The 15,191-nt window shown below is 43.3% G+C and overlaps 1 protein-coding gene across 2 annotated transcripts; it reads right to left on the bottom strand.

Annotated features, from left to right (window-relative positions):
* Positions 1-1,208: 1,208 nt before the first annotated feature.
* Positions 1,209-11,399, bottom strand: RPL7 (ribosomal protein L7). Of its 2 annotated transcripts, none has more exons than XM_083187256.1 (7): positions 11,254-11,399; positions 10,406-10,511; positions 10,076-10,242; positions 8,621-8,758; positions 6,942-7,051; positions 5,557-5,768; positions 1,209-1,263 (listed from the first exon to the last, which is right to left on the bottom strand). In XM_083187256.1, the coding sequence occupies exons 1-6, from the start codon at positions 11,364-11,366 to the stop codon at positions 5,560-5,562; spliced, it is 843 nt and encodes a 280-aa protein (XP_083043382.1). In that variant the 5' UTR covers positions 11,367-11,399; the 3' UTR covers positions 1,209-1,263; positions 5,557-5,559. The 2 variants fall into 2 exon arrangements, with proteins under 2 accessions (XP_083043382.1, XP_083043383.1); XM_083187257.1 differs by lacking the exon at positions 11,254-11,399 and adding an exon at positions 10,870-10,888.
* Between the last annotated feature and the right edge of the window lie 3,792 nt (positions 11,400-15,191).

Here is a 15,191-nt window from a genome sequence, read left to right on the forward strand (position 1 = left end):
ATGTACTATGGGGGTGATTCGGGTTGGCTTGCTAGTGGACAAAACCATGTGCACTGCAGGTGGAGCAGATGTAACCTGTGCATAGAGTGTTACATTTCGGTGCGTTATTTTGTTTCTGTGCAGGGCAAATACTGGCTGCTTTATTTTTACACTGCAATATAGATCAGTTTGAAGTACAACCCCCCAATCTGCAAATATGGTGAATGTTTGTAGTCACTGTACACCCGTTCTATCTTATGCCTACATTATTAGCATAAAAGTAATGAAGCTGAATACATTGGATTGACAAAATCCAATGCGCTTTATTCAATTGTTTATCGCTCACAATTTCCCGTCAAAGTGACAGTTCACGTTCTTTAATGTACTTCACACCCAGGGATGCCATGTTTAGCTGCTTTCCACAAGTAATGGGCACAACCCAAAGTGCTGCTTGAGCATCCAGACAGGATACTTTTCACATATTTCAGCTCACCACCTCAGTGAGTAGCAAGCTGAACTGCCTGAACCAGCAGCTGATCATGTCCAAACCAAACAATTGAATAGCTGCATTGGGCACCATCTACTAACTGCCAGCGATTGGCAATAGAGCCTACAATATAATGCCAGGCAGCATATTTAACAAACTTGTGTTGATTGGACATGGATGGATTAATTTGTAATTGTTGCCATACCCAAGCAGATTTGGTTACCTCTAAATCAGAAGTGAACAAGTTCGCACTTCTCCTTAACATTGTTACCTGCATACTTCTCTCAGAGTGACTGCTGACCAGAGTGGATGTACACCCTCAGTATTATCAGGAACAGCAAAGACATGTGCTAGTGCATTAAATATGCATGGATTTTCAAGTCCCAGTAAACTGAAACCAGAACTTAATCGCTTTAATCTTTGTCCTTAACAATTTACATGGTAAGGTTTAGTAACAGTAGTTGGGGAATAGAACAGTACACTGACCAGGTAGCACCTACTACACCAAAACTTGTATGCACGGTTAAAAAAAAAAAAAAGAAAAGTTATTATAGTGACAACTTGAAATTTTTTTTCTCCAAAGCATTAGGTCAATTTTTTGGGCCTTAACAATCAGTTAACTAAAAATAAGCACAACTCCATGGACATTGTAAGAACATAAGCAACTTCATCATTCACACCCAGCAACACTGAGATCGGATACAGTCACCACATCTCAGAAAGAAGACCAGGACAAAGTACATTTTGTAACTGGATTTTATTATTAACAGGCCAGAGTGGAAGCATCAAAGGGAAACCTAAAAAAGAAAGAAATAAAAAAGTCAGCAATTACATATAAAATACAAAAACGCTTTACTGGCAGATTATAACAGGTACATGAAATCCCATTTTGAACATCTGATGCTTTCATTTAAAGAACAGTCTGCATTGTGAATTGTTTTGTTACTTGGAGCCTGCAACTTCCCCCCTCCACTAATTAGCCTGTTGAGGAATTTGTGCAAACACCAGCCCCTCCCCCTGTACCAGCTGACCCAAACTTTCCTTTAATATTGGAAATGTTTGCAAGCCTGCTTTAAAGGCTTTGCCTGCTCTTAGCCTGCATCGTAAGCATGACAACAGAAGCATGAGTTTGACTGGAGTTTGGACTGGATTTGGACTTACACCCGCACATGGCATCATTTTATTTTTCACCAATTACCATCTCTCTCAGCCTCTAAGCCGATGAAAGCTATGTATTTTCTTTGTTTACTGTCTCTTTACAATGATTTGTACCATGTACCTCCGTAACCACTGTTTGCAAAGCCTGTATGCTGTACCATCACTAGTTGCACACCCGTTGAACAACAAGCTGGCAGGGTGTGCCAGCTTTGGAAGAAAAGTGCTACAACCAGTCGAACTCATGCTTCAGTTGCCATGAAAATAATATTATTACTGCTGCCTTTGAGCAGCATGATCAAGATGGCGCCGCTGATGGCTGCCTAGGAGCTGTGCAGCTCAGCCAAATATGTTCCATGTGTGATAACTGTACTGTCTCTCTGCTTGTATTGTTACCTACCTGGCTGTTTCTGTGACCAGTGGCGCCGCTGATGGCTGCCTAGGCGCTGTTCAGCTCGGTGGGTATGTGCTCCCTATGTGATAACTGTACTTAATGTTACCTTCCTGGCTGTTGCAGCGACCAGTGGCGCCGCTGATGGCTGCCTAGGCGCTGTGCAGCTCGGTGGGTATGTGCTCCCTATGTGATAACTGTACTTAATGTTACCTTCCTGGCTGTTGCAGCGACCAGTGGCGCCGCTGATGGCTGCCTAGGCGCTGTGCAGCTCGGTGGGTATGTGCTCCCTATGTGATAACTGTACTTAATGTTACCTTCCTGGCTGTTGCAGCGACCAGTGGCGCCGCTGATGGCTGCCTAGGCGCTGTGTAGCTTGGCCAAATATGTTCCATGTGTGATAACTGTACTGTCTCTCTGCTTGTATTGTTACCTACCTGGCTGTTTCTGTGACCAGTGGCGCCGCTGATGGCTGCCTAGGCGCTGTTCAGCTCGGTGGGTATGTGCTCCCTATGTGATAACTGTACTTAATGTTACCTTCCTGGCTGTTGCAGCGACCAGTGGCGCCGCTGATGGCTGCCTAGGCGCTGTGCAGCTCGGCGGGTATGTGTTCCCCACATGTAATGTCTTAATGTAATATATGTAATGCCTTCACCCCCCCACCTTCATCCCTGCTTGATGCTGCACTGTAAATCCACAAAAAATTCCTAGTGTGCGCAAGCATACATGGCCAATAAAGTTGATTCTGATTCTGATTCTGATAAGCCACAAAATAGTTATGTATACCAAAAGACAGGCTGACATTGTAAACAAAATTAAATACAAGACAGCTACAGGTCTATCCTTACCAAAGGCAAACACAATTGAAGACATTAATACTATAATCTGGTTTGCCTGCCCTTCCCCCTTTAGACTAAGCACTTATGAGCAGGGCCCCCTTTGCTCATGTACTTTTCACTTTCTTAAACAATCTTTGATGGCACCAAATCCCACGGTTCCTGCAGTGCCGACTATTCTTCCAGCATCCTCCGCTCATGCAGCTATGGTTATATCCACTTAACTCATCGGCAGGTATTCAATGCGGCCGGCGAGGGGGTTAAACAGCGAGGATTGGAGAAATCCAGCGATCTTTGCTGTTTAACCCCCTCGCCCTATTCAACAGGACGGCGAGAATTCCCCAAAACAGCGAGACCTGCAGCTAATGCAGAAAAGAGTGTCGCTGCTTCTGGAGCCGCATACGCCAATTCCCCCTCGCTCAAAAAACGTAGCGAGGGGGAATTGGCGTATGAGGGGGGTGTGTTGAATACTGACAGGGTGAGTGGTGACAGCGAGCAGGAAGTCCTGCTCGCTCTCCCCGCTCGCCCACAGCATTGAATACCAGCCATCCTCTGTTGTATTCAGATCACTTGTGGTGCCATATAAATAAAGGAATATTAAAAACCAAGGGAAGTAAAAACCGTATTTCAATTTCTTCTAGTGGCGCGTCAGTTTGTGCAAATGCAGAATGAATCCGGTGTACCTGCAGAAGATGGGGACCATGTAGTCCTGGGGCAGTGGTAGCCAACCCTAGTCCTCGAGAGCTACCAACAGTGCACATTTTCCAGACAACCTAGCTGCTGCAAAGCTGCACTCATTAATCACTGACACATTTTAAAAGATCCACAGATGGAGCTAATTAGCTCACTTGTGATTCTGTGAGGAGACCTGGAAAACATGCACTGTTGGTAGCTCTCGAGGACCAGGGTTGGCTAGCCCAGTCCTGGGGTATGGTCACTAGGTCGACATGCCTGAAGGATGACAGGGTGATTAGGTAGACATGGAGTTTTTCACTTTTTTTTGGGGAACCGACATGTGCCAACAGGCAGTATTTCATGCACTATCAGCCACTAGGGCGTGGTGGGAGAATAAAAGTGTGCAGAGAGGCACTGTGCCTAAAGCATGGCCAGTGTAGCGAGTCATGCGGTCCTACGTTTGTGTCCATGTCAACATTTGGGACAAAAATGTGAAAAACACCATATCAACCTTTGACTGTTGACCATCAGTTAAGTCGAAACAATGCTTGTAGACCTAGTCGCTGTCTATCCAATGATCCTATTCTGTAGTTCCATGCCCAGTCATGGCAAGCTTCATTTTATTAATGTTCTAAGGCAGTGGTTCTCAAACTCTGTCCTCAAGTACCCAACAGTGCACGTTTTCCAGTTCTCCACAATCAAAGGTGAAATAATTAGCGCCACCTGTGACCTTTTAAAATGTGTCAGTGACTAATGAGTGCACCTGCCGGGTGACCAGGAAAACATGCACTTTCGGGGGTCCTTGAGGACCGAGGTTGAGAACCACTGTTCTAAGGCAGTGGTTCTGAACCTCAATCCTTTTCCCCAAGGAATAGTCAGTGGAAGCAGCTGGGGGATTCTGGGGTAGATTGAAGTGATAAAGTGTCTTGTTTTTATCACCGACCAATCAGCTCCTATCTGTGAAGTTACAGGCTTGGCTTGGTAGGAGCTGATTGGCCGCTGATAAAAACCAGACACTAACTTCACCGAGAATAAATCCACCCCTCTGTTGGGTCAATAAATTACCCCATGCGTGGTAAATGAAGAATGCAACCACTTTTCTTAAGCTGCAATATATAGATCACTGGTTCGTTGGCCAGTGATCATTCTGAACGACACCACACAAATTGCGTCGGTGGCGTAGCATAGCCAGATTGGCGCACAGTGCTGTGAATGGGCAATCTGACAATCTCTTGTACACTCAGCACCAGCTGGTGGTGATCGATCACACAACTGGGCAGGCAAAGTTGTATCTTCAGTCACAACTAAACAGGCAGAGTCTATGCAGAACACACTGCCCGTTCAGTCTAGAGATATCTTTAGGTGTGTAACCATCTTTACACCTTAATCTGTTTACACTAACTTACATAGCACTAGTAGAGACCATTGCATTCTACCATTAAATGACCACTTTATGACAAGTACAGGTTTAAAAGGATATACAGGAACTGGGGCAGTTTTTGATGTCTCAAATCTACTTGCACTCGAAAATACTGGCACAGGAACTAATCACACTACAGAAGGGACTCAAACGGAGAAAACTAAAGGCCTCCTCCTAACACAACCCTGCAGGCAGCACTACATAAAGAGTTACCACAAGCTCTGCTGGTGGTAACGCTTATTTTAGACCTAGGAAGCCCATGTACAGTCGTCAGCCACATTGGCATAGTCTTAAAGCTTGTAGGAAGTGTGGATATAAAGCATGGTTCCCTCTGCCTGTACACGTACGACTGTCCAAGACAAGTTAGTACGGGTCTTTTCTGGGTAATTTACATTTTCAATTGCCAGCAAATATAAGCATGGCTATCAAAAGCAAAAGGAACTTATGCAAAATGGATTTTAATTGCAGGGAATACCAGTCATACTTTAAACAATTGTATGGCTAATTTTCAAGTCCCTTTGAATCAATGCTAGCCCAAGTAGGGATCAAGTTGCAGTATTGTCTACAAACCAATGTGCCGATTTGCTAGTGTCAAGCATTATCTTTAGGTCACCTTTTAGTTCATCTTCCGGATCAGTCTGTTGATCTGGTCTTCCCGGTTTCCAGCATCACCACCTTCCACAAAATGTGTGGTTTTCTTCTTCATGCCACCCCTGGGAGAAGACAGCTTGAAGGGCCAGAGAAAGTTGTTTGCAGATTTGAAGTTTTTGCCTACTGTGTAGATCTCATGGATCAGATCTTCAACACAGATTATGCCACGCCTGCCTATTAACGAGAGATAGTCAGGTAAGCAGACAGTCCTTTAATCGTATACAAGCAAAGCAGAGGGGAAAAAAAAAACCACAACGTTTGTGCAAACCCTCACCCCCTTATGGATTTTGCGGAACAAGTTAATTAGTAACTTGACTGTTTAAAGAAATAAAATGTCCGGGGGCAGTTTTAGCAGAATTCCCCAAGAAAAGTATGAAATCTAACCATATAATCCCTGCAATCTTGCTGTAATTATGCAGTTGTCAGACAGAAGCGAGTACACTCTGGTAACACCACAACAGTGTCCGATTCAGGTAACCTTTACCGATCTACCACGCCATATCTCATCCCTAGCTAGTAGGGCATTTAAAGGGGCCAGACCAGCAGTGTTTGCATCTATGCAGCAAGTGTGTATAGCAGGCGAACACCACCTGAACACAGCCACATATTAAGACATATCTGGAGGCCCAATGTGATGGGTCTAAAAATCATTTAGGCCTATCAGAAGTACACATCTGCTGACCCGCTTGGTCAAAAAGCTGACAACACCCAGGTGTGTTCCCGGCTAAAGTCATTCCAGTCACTAACTACAAAGTAACTATTGTTAAAACAGGTTTAAAGAGCTAGTAAGAACATGGTTTAACCTTTAAATCAGCAAATAAACACTGAAGCAACACTAATCACATATCCATTAGTTGGATGACAATCTCAGGCAGCAACTAGAAGTCAAACCCAAGTGCCATCTAGGAGTGGCCGGGCGCATATATCTGACACTATGGTATAGTCAATGCCAAACAGGCAAGCTATGACAGAGCAGTGCCTATTGCTTGCAGTTATAGACCACCCTCAGTATCAACCCACCCCCTGCACTCACAGTTTCCACTTCACGGCTATATGTAGTGGACTCGCTGCATTAGCGGCGAACCTTGCCCTTCGGGGGAATACTCACCGTCCTGGCGGTGATGATTTTCCCGGAACATAGAATATGGTGCGCGGCTAGCAAGGGGGTTAAATGGAGAGGATGCCTTGTTTTCAATTAGCCATCCTCCCCATAAAAACCCCCTCTAATTGTTAAGTACCGACTAAAACTCTAGAGAGCTAGATGTGGGTTCTGTTACATCTCCCACAATTCTAAGTGGGTTAGACCAAGTAATGCAATAAAGGTACTTGGTGCCACTTCATACTTACCAAGGTGCTTCTCAATCAGAGAGTTGTCAGTCATGGGAATACGCTGCTTTCTGATCTTCAGGTATCCACGTTTGTAGATTAGCTCCTTCACAGACTTCAGGTTAGGGTAACTATGGAACACAAACATTCAACAATAAGACTACACAATTTTATCAACTAGACATTTCTCTCAAAAACAAAAACGCAGCCAAAAAGGGAAGTGGTTGGCATATGTAACTAGTGTACACCAACGCGATATGGCATCTTAATCCGAATCAGATGCATCGGGCCAAGAAATGTGATGAAAGTGGCCAAAGCGCAGGTGTTTGACGTCTGATCGGATTAGATGCGAGTTCCTGTGCACATCGGGTCAGAGGTTGGACCTGCAGCGCATCGGATAAATAGGAATCTGAGCCATCAGCACATTGCAGGTGCTTTTTAGCACCTGGGATATATTGCATCAGTATCCCTTGAACTACCCCGACAGCTCCCCCGGACTAATTATGCTCATGTAAAAATGGCACCTCAAGTGCCAAATCAGATGGAAGCACTGCCTGGGAAGTTCAAGGAAAATCAGGTCCAACTTGTGCCTTAGACAATCTGACTAGTGTATGGGGACCTTAACAGAATCTAACACTACCATAAAAATGTACTAGGTACAAGACCTACACAAACACTCGGGATACCAGAATGCAAGTAGTTGGGTGGTAGTGCCAAAATTGCCCAGTGTGAACCCCATATACACTTAGGATGTTTATGCAATGGGTGAGGTCTATTAATTGAATATGCAAGTTTATTAAACCAAACGTAATATTCTGACATGAAACAAACATTTGATGAAAACAGGTGAACAGATATAATCAATGTTTATTTCATCTCAGAATGTTGCATCTGGTTTTAGTACATATAGAATGGTTTTAGTGGTCACCCTGAGCATGGTATATGTGGCTCACACTGGGTAATGCCAGTCTCAACACTACTCTAAAAACTATATAGAGCAAAAAAAAAAAAAAAAGTACCTCCTTCCTATAGTTACAAAGTGCAAATATGCTAAGTTACTGCCACAGGCTGCGGTGCAATATTCTCCCCATGGCTTCTCTTATAGGCCCGACCTAAACCCATTTTTTTTTTAATTTTTACATTACATATAATTTACAATCACTGTCTAGATTAAATTAAAATTAAGTGTGTCTTTGGGGTTCCTATTTTAAAAAGTAGGAATCCAGGAGGTATTGTGTGTCTATAAACGCTGTATATTAGCGGGACAAATTTTTTCCACTAATTTAAATTCAGACTTCTGTAGACGAGGTTTCAAGATACCAACCTGTATTTGTATTACCAGGCTACAGTTAGCATACAGTTAACATACAGTTAACATACCAGCAGTCACGATGCCAGCAAATCAAAATCCCAGGGCCGGTATACAGCCATTGGTCTTAATGCCAATGCTGGCATCCTGATCGTAAGAATATCAGGCAAGTTAGGTGCGGTAACTCAAGAGTTACCGCACCCCATCGGAATTCTAAACATCAGGATACTGCTGTATCCTGAAAGGAGGTCTCCTGTATCAACTACTCCCAAAATGTTAATTTTGAGCATACTTATATTTACATTATTCCCCCCCCCCCCCCCCCCCCCAACAGGACTCAAGGTGAATAAAGGATTTTACATTTCTTGTTTTCCTGCCAGCAGATACTCACCCCCAGGCAATGTATGGCTCTACCAATCGCAACATATTGATAGAAGCCTTGTTGAGTTTCACAAAAGTGCCATTGAAGATCTGACGCAGTCGAAGCAGTTGCAACACTTTGCGAACCTTTGGGCTGACCCCATTGATGCTAAAATAAAGGAGGAAGCAAAAAAGTTAATGGAACATTGTTGCATCTCACTTTGTAATGAAGACATTTCGGACAGTACAACATAAAAAGTAGTTTTAAAATACAAGCTTGTGAGGAAGCAGCTAGAATAGGCTACTGGATCCACAAAACCTTTACACAGATGCATTCCTATAATATGCTTGTTGATGTAAACTTCACAACTGCATTAAATTAAAGTTATTCAAATTTGTGAATACACTACAATATGAAGGCAATATGGAGACTGGATAAGATATAACCAATTATAAAGTACTTGTGGATCATTACACATAAGGTGTGTAGAAGAATCTATTCCGGACAGACTTTAAATGTCAAGCTACCAAAGAATTTAATGATTTAGGGGATTTTGCAGCGGAATCTCTCGCTATTGATGTTCTCCATTATCCTGACAGTGTGTACACATCGGACAAGGTTTACATTGTCATAAGCTGCAAAACCGTTAGGAATAGCCTCTTGGGCAGTGGTTCCCAAATAGTGCGCCTCAGGAACCTTGCAGGGGTGCCTTGGTCTGGTGGTCCAGGACCATTTCAAATTATGTCTGGTCAATTTAAAAAGGCAAATTCAGAGATGTTGGCTGCCAATATTGTCCCTCAACACATAGTGGCATTTAAGGATGAAATGTGAACACAAATTAGTCAGGTTTTTTCTTAAATCTATCCATAAAAAAAATTTGATGCCATGAAATAACACCACAATTCAAAAATTTTTGGAAACTACTGCTCCAGGGTGTACCGAGCATTACACATTAAACCATGCCTTGTGATTATTCGTAAAGCACTCCCATCCACTTGGGCAAGCATGTCCAAACTATGGCCCTCCAGCTGTTGTGAAACTACAAGTCCCATCGTGCCTTGTCACAGCTTTGCTATTAGGAAATGCTAAAACTATGGCAAGGCATGCTGGGATGTGTAGTTTCACAACAGCTGGACGACCATAGTTTGGACATGCCTGCACTAGGGCAAGGTATCGCATGCGGTGCCCTACCAACTCACCCAGCAGTATTGCATATGATATATTGTATGCGGTCCTTCTGCATACAATGTATCGTATGGGATCCTAGCCAGGGCTATGGCAAATATTCGAGGCAGCCCGTAATTTCTGCAACTGTTGCGAGGTGTGCAGAAATGCACCCCACATCGCAACTGCATGAAAATAACATGCAATGTGTCACTTTTCTCGCGATCCTTTACAGCAATGCATCAGAATCGCATAAAACCATGCCCATATCGCACTAGTGGATGGGGGCCTGAACATGTATTGTTCAATACGGTCTCTTACCCTCTGATTCGAATAACAAATGCCAACTTTGGTTCAGCGGGGACATAAAAGCTTCCAGCCTTGCGCGCCATTCTGGCCAGGCGAATTTCGCGCCTGGCCATCTGCCTGTATTCCTTGTAGTAGCCCTCTGCACGCTTGTAGATGATCTTCCTTTTTTCTTTACGAGCCTGCATTACAAATAAAGTGAATTCCCAAACATATCCTAGACAATACACACATACATTCCACAGACCAGACATGCACACAAAAATATACCACACAAGACACTACCAGGAACATGGAGCTGTTACATTAAGCTTACCCATATCATATACAGACAAACTAACTCACCTTTTTTGTACTTATAATTCTCTTGACCCTTCGGACCTTTGCCGCCGCGAAGGCTTTTCGCCTTTTTAAAAGGCTTTCTGGAACGGACGGCAGCTTCTTCTTCTCCCTGCAATGGAGGCAATATATTTAGGTTATTCTCATGTACACAGACAGATAAAGGATCCCTCCCTAACACTAGCATAAGTGGGACAGAGTGCAGCTCCATTGCACCAGAGACATGCAACCACTGCATGACTGTGTATGCAAAAGAGCAATTGGCTGCACTAGGGCAAGTTCAGTAGATAGAAAAGTTTACATCCATGTCCTAGTTCAGGAATATGCAACCTGTAGCACTACAGATCCCAGCATAACCTGTAACAGATGCACGGTTATCGCAAATTACAGCTGTGGCAAGGTGTGAAGGGGTGTGTAGTTACACGGAAGCTGGGGTACCCCAGGCAGCCTATGCCCGTCCTAGTTATTACATTTACAGCAATCAGTCCAGAAACAAAATCCCTGTTATAGGACTTTATTCAGCGGAGTGAGAGGCGTAGAAGCCATGCCTCGGCTGGAAGGCCGAACAGCCAGCACTCTGACACAGGGACAGCATAACTGCCACAACCCAGAGCAGCCAACAGCGCCCGGTGCCGGCAGCCAGAGACTCCCGGATGTCAGCTCCCACCAGGCCACAGCACAGGCCGATAGGGACGAGCTCACGCATCTCCCATGAATCGGGAACCGGCCGGGGCAATACTGTGCGCGGCTTTCTCCCCACACACTCCGTGACCGGCGTTGCTATGTGAAAGTCGCGGAAAGACGATAAAACCGGAGGATGACAGCAGATTACACGGAGGCCACGGGCTACTCACTCTGTCCCCGCCATCTTCACCACCAGAAAAGAGGGCAGCACGCATGCGCAGGGAAAACTTAAGCGCGACTGCGACGTGACGTCATTATGCTGCGCGGCAGACAGTAGTAGCATACAGTCTGATAGATTATGGCAGACAGCGGGCGGAAGTGTCTTCAGCGCACATGTGTGTCAACTTCAGCAGTCCTCTTATTTTGTTTCTTGTCATGATATTCCTGCAATACCTCGGTATGCTCTGTGCGCGGCGCAATTTGATTTGAATATATCCACATTCCACATGAGTTATGTTGGAAGCGCGGTACTACTCATGTGAGTGCGCGCACTTAAGGACGTTGTAGCCCAGCAGCTCTTGTCTACCTTTTCCTGCAGTGTTTTTTAAGCTTAGAGCTCCAGGTTTTGGTGGTACCCTAAAGCTGCGGTCTGGCTACAGAGCTGTTCAGGATATTCAGTGGTTGCATTTGTAAACATCGAGCACATCAAAGTTTGGGGAAATTGCCATATTTAGGTAAAAATGATGGTGACTTGGAGAGGCAGAGGGTGATGGGGAGGAAGATTCAGTGGGTGGTTTGGGTAGACAGGGTGACAGGCAGATAGTTACCTGGAGAGGCAGACTGTGATGAACAGTAGGTGACAAGGAAAGGCAGATGGTGAGAATATCTCAGATCTACCATTTTCCATGGGCAAACTTGAAGATGGATTTGCTGGTGGGATGAGTATTGAAAGATTTGCAGTCATCTCCTTTACTACCCCGTCTCCTCATTCTGGCTTCCCTCCCTCCCAGCCAGGCAAGTCTGTCCTTCAAGGCTGCAATAGTCAATGGAGAAGTATTGATGAGTCATGACTGACACTGGCAGTGATTATGGATGACCATCAATAATTCAAAATCATCAATGGTTTATGGTTGATGTAGAATAGTTTTGTCATCGATGGGGGAGAACCAGAAAATTTCCCTCCATCTATGTCAAGCATCCTTTTTTCCCAAAGGAACCGGTATATGGACCATAACTCTGCCCCTTACACCCATAAAGCCCCACCCTCATGTTTCGATTGGTCCACAGGCCATTCAGTCAAAATGGATGACCATCGATAGGTAAAAACATCCATTGCATAGTATGCCACTATCGATGTCCAGTTGCATAATTGTCATCTATGGCAACTATGGATGGCAATGATGGCCATCCCTAGCAGTGATTTGCTCCTGGTGCCACATGCGCATGCCAGTGGAGAGGAAGGGCCTCTCCTCCAGCCAGACATCCGCCTTTCTCTTGGTGCAACACAGTGGCCTTCAGTGATCTAAAGTCGTTGTGACTCCTTATTAGTACCTGCCTGGCCTGCATAATTCCTCTGGCTGTGTGGGTCCCTTTTCTTTGGCAGCGGGCCTCAATGCCATGCACCAGCTGCACCTTTGCTAGTACTGCTTCTCATGACATTCACAAGGATCATGTCAACATAACGCACAGTGGAAGCTGCGGCTCACACCCCACTTTGCAGAAGGGTGACACTCAGCACATATGAACATACATGCAGAGATGTACACTATATAGACAAAACTGATTGAACACTGACAGCACATAGATTTTAGGTCCAACTGATTGAACACTGACAGCACATAGATTTTAGGTCCACCACGTGCAGTGATTACTCTAGACAACCATGACAAACTGTCCACAAGTTCTCGGACAACAGCAGGCAGTATGTTTTGCCATTTCACCTTAATGACCGTGACCAACAGTGACAACAAAGAAGGTTGACTCACTCTAGAATGCACCTGCTGCTCCAATTTGTCACAAAGGTTCTCAATGGGGTTCAGATCTGGACTCGAGTCACTCTAATCGCCCTTGCAAATGGTTACCCGGCGCCACCCATTCGCATGCCAAATTAGTTTGCAAGGCTTGAAGATGGATGTTTTGCATGAACATCCATTTGCATGCCGACCATCGAATGATGTAGAAGCGCACGTATATGTAAGGGTGATCCAGACCACTCGCACATAGCGAAGAAATGCAGGGAATTTGGGGGGCAGTTGACATCCGGTTATGTAAGATGTGATAAAGCAGATATTTATCTGATAAGATTAGATATGATAAATAACCCAAACCAAATTTATTTACTTTATTACCTTTAAATATAACGGCAACGCTGAAATGATTGCACACCCACACAACCTTGTTATAAAAGGTATGACAATGCTTTACTTAAAGAATAGCTTCATTACAGGTATTTGCAAATGCAGACTAACACAAGAAACATAAAATTGATTAGCTAATACTTAAACAGTAATTCTAAATCAAATCAAAATGGACACCTTTCAAGGACAGTGATCAGCCATGATTAAACCTCCTTCATAGTTACCTCCAGCCCCCCCGTGCTTGCTGGTTCTTCCTCAACTGCCTTTCTCCTCCCTCTATCACTCTGATATTTAAACCTTTATCACATTAATTAATTACTCATAAGCATTGAGTCTTATTGGCAAGCTCTGCTTTCAATCATGATGTCATAATTAACCCAACACCCAACTTCAGTGGCCTTGTGGGTCTACGCATGTGTGGCCTTGTTCCCATCTTATTCAGTTTGTGGAGACTAGCTTCCTGTCCTTGCTACATTATACTGTCAACATCACATTCTTAAGCTTCTAAAACCAAAAACAATATTCTATAAGAAATCACTTTTACAGCTCTGTTCTGAATGATCAGCCATTTTATAATATTTATGCAAGTCATGGTTCAACAAAATGGCTGCTGCTTCTAACATATTATAACTGTTTAGCGCAAAGGGAAGGCCTCATACGCAGTGAATAGTACAGTGTGCAACAAGCTAAAGTCATCTGCAGCAATAATAGCGGCAGTCAGGAAAACAGAATATAATAAAAGCATAGATTTATTAGTTGATTTTCTGTATTATCAGTCCATCCTCAACTTTTTTCATATCTCCGAAAAAAAGTTCATATCTCTCGTACTGTGCATCATTTGTTTCTCTCTTAATACATCGGAAAACCTTCTTGAAGCATTTCACTAGTATACAGAAAAATCAATAATATTATCTTGGCAAAAACATCAAACTTCTTAAAGCATATATAACATTGACTTATGCGAACCAGTTATTGGGGTTCAACCAAATAAACCAACTGTAGGGAATCACATCACTCACACCTGTTCAATAAACTAAATTTTTTTTCAACCCAAATAATTTAATTCAACTTTCCTTTTAACGTCACCATCAGTTTAGTATTTGTGATGCTTGTACCATATTTTAATTATATTCACAAATTCAAATACAATTTTATAAACTTGGGATAATGTAAATAAGTGTGTTTCTTTAATATACCATGTGTTACTTTCAAATCTTCATGTTGAATCACCACTGTATTAATTAGTAAAAGTAAAATTTTATTACAATAGATCTTGTTTGTAACCATTTAGAAACCTTATAATCCTTGTGGTAATGTCCATGGCTTATGAGACGGTATGTTTGAGAAAACATCATAAGAAACAATTCAATGAGTACCCCTTTTTTTTCTATATGTTATACTACCACACCCAACTCTGTCACATAACTACATGTTTTGTTGTACTCCAAAATATCTCCTGTTTTTACACTCTTTACCAATTTTAAACCTAGGGAGAGTCAGTAACCTTATAAGATTCACTTGTGTAAATCCTACATAGAAAATTAAGTGTTGTTTGATTTGACTGCAAATATAAGTAGCCATTAACCCAACATTACCGGAGTGATACCGTAGATGACAATATAACCAACAATCAGTTTACCTTATTGTTCTTTTTATCAGCTCATGATGAGCGTCTAAGGAAGAAATGTCAGTTTGCATATAGATATTATGTTTGCACCATTGTTACCATTCTTACTTAGAATGCCTCTTCTTTACTGATACCTTACTAGATGTATTCTATCAATGGTTCCTGTGTGGGCGTTCTCAGTTAC

This window comes from Crinia signifera, chromosome 5, assembly GCF_055691185.1.
Source record: "Crinia signifera chromosome 5, ASM5569118v1, whole genome shotgun sequence".
Lineage (NCBI taxonomy): Eukaryota > Metazoa > Chordata > Amphibia > Anura > Myobatrachidae > Crinia > Crinia signifera.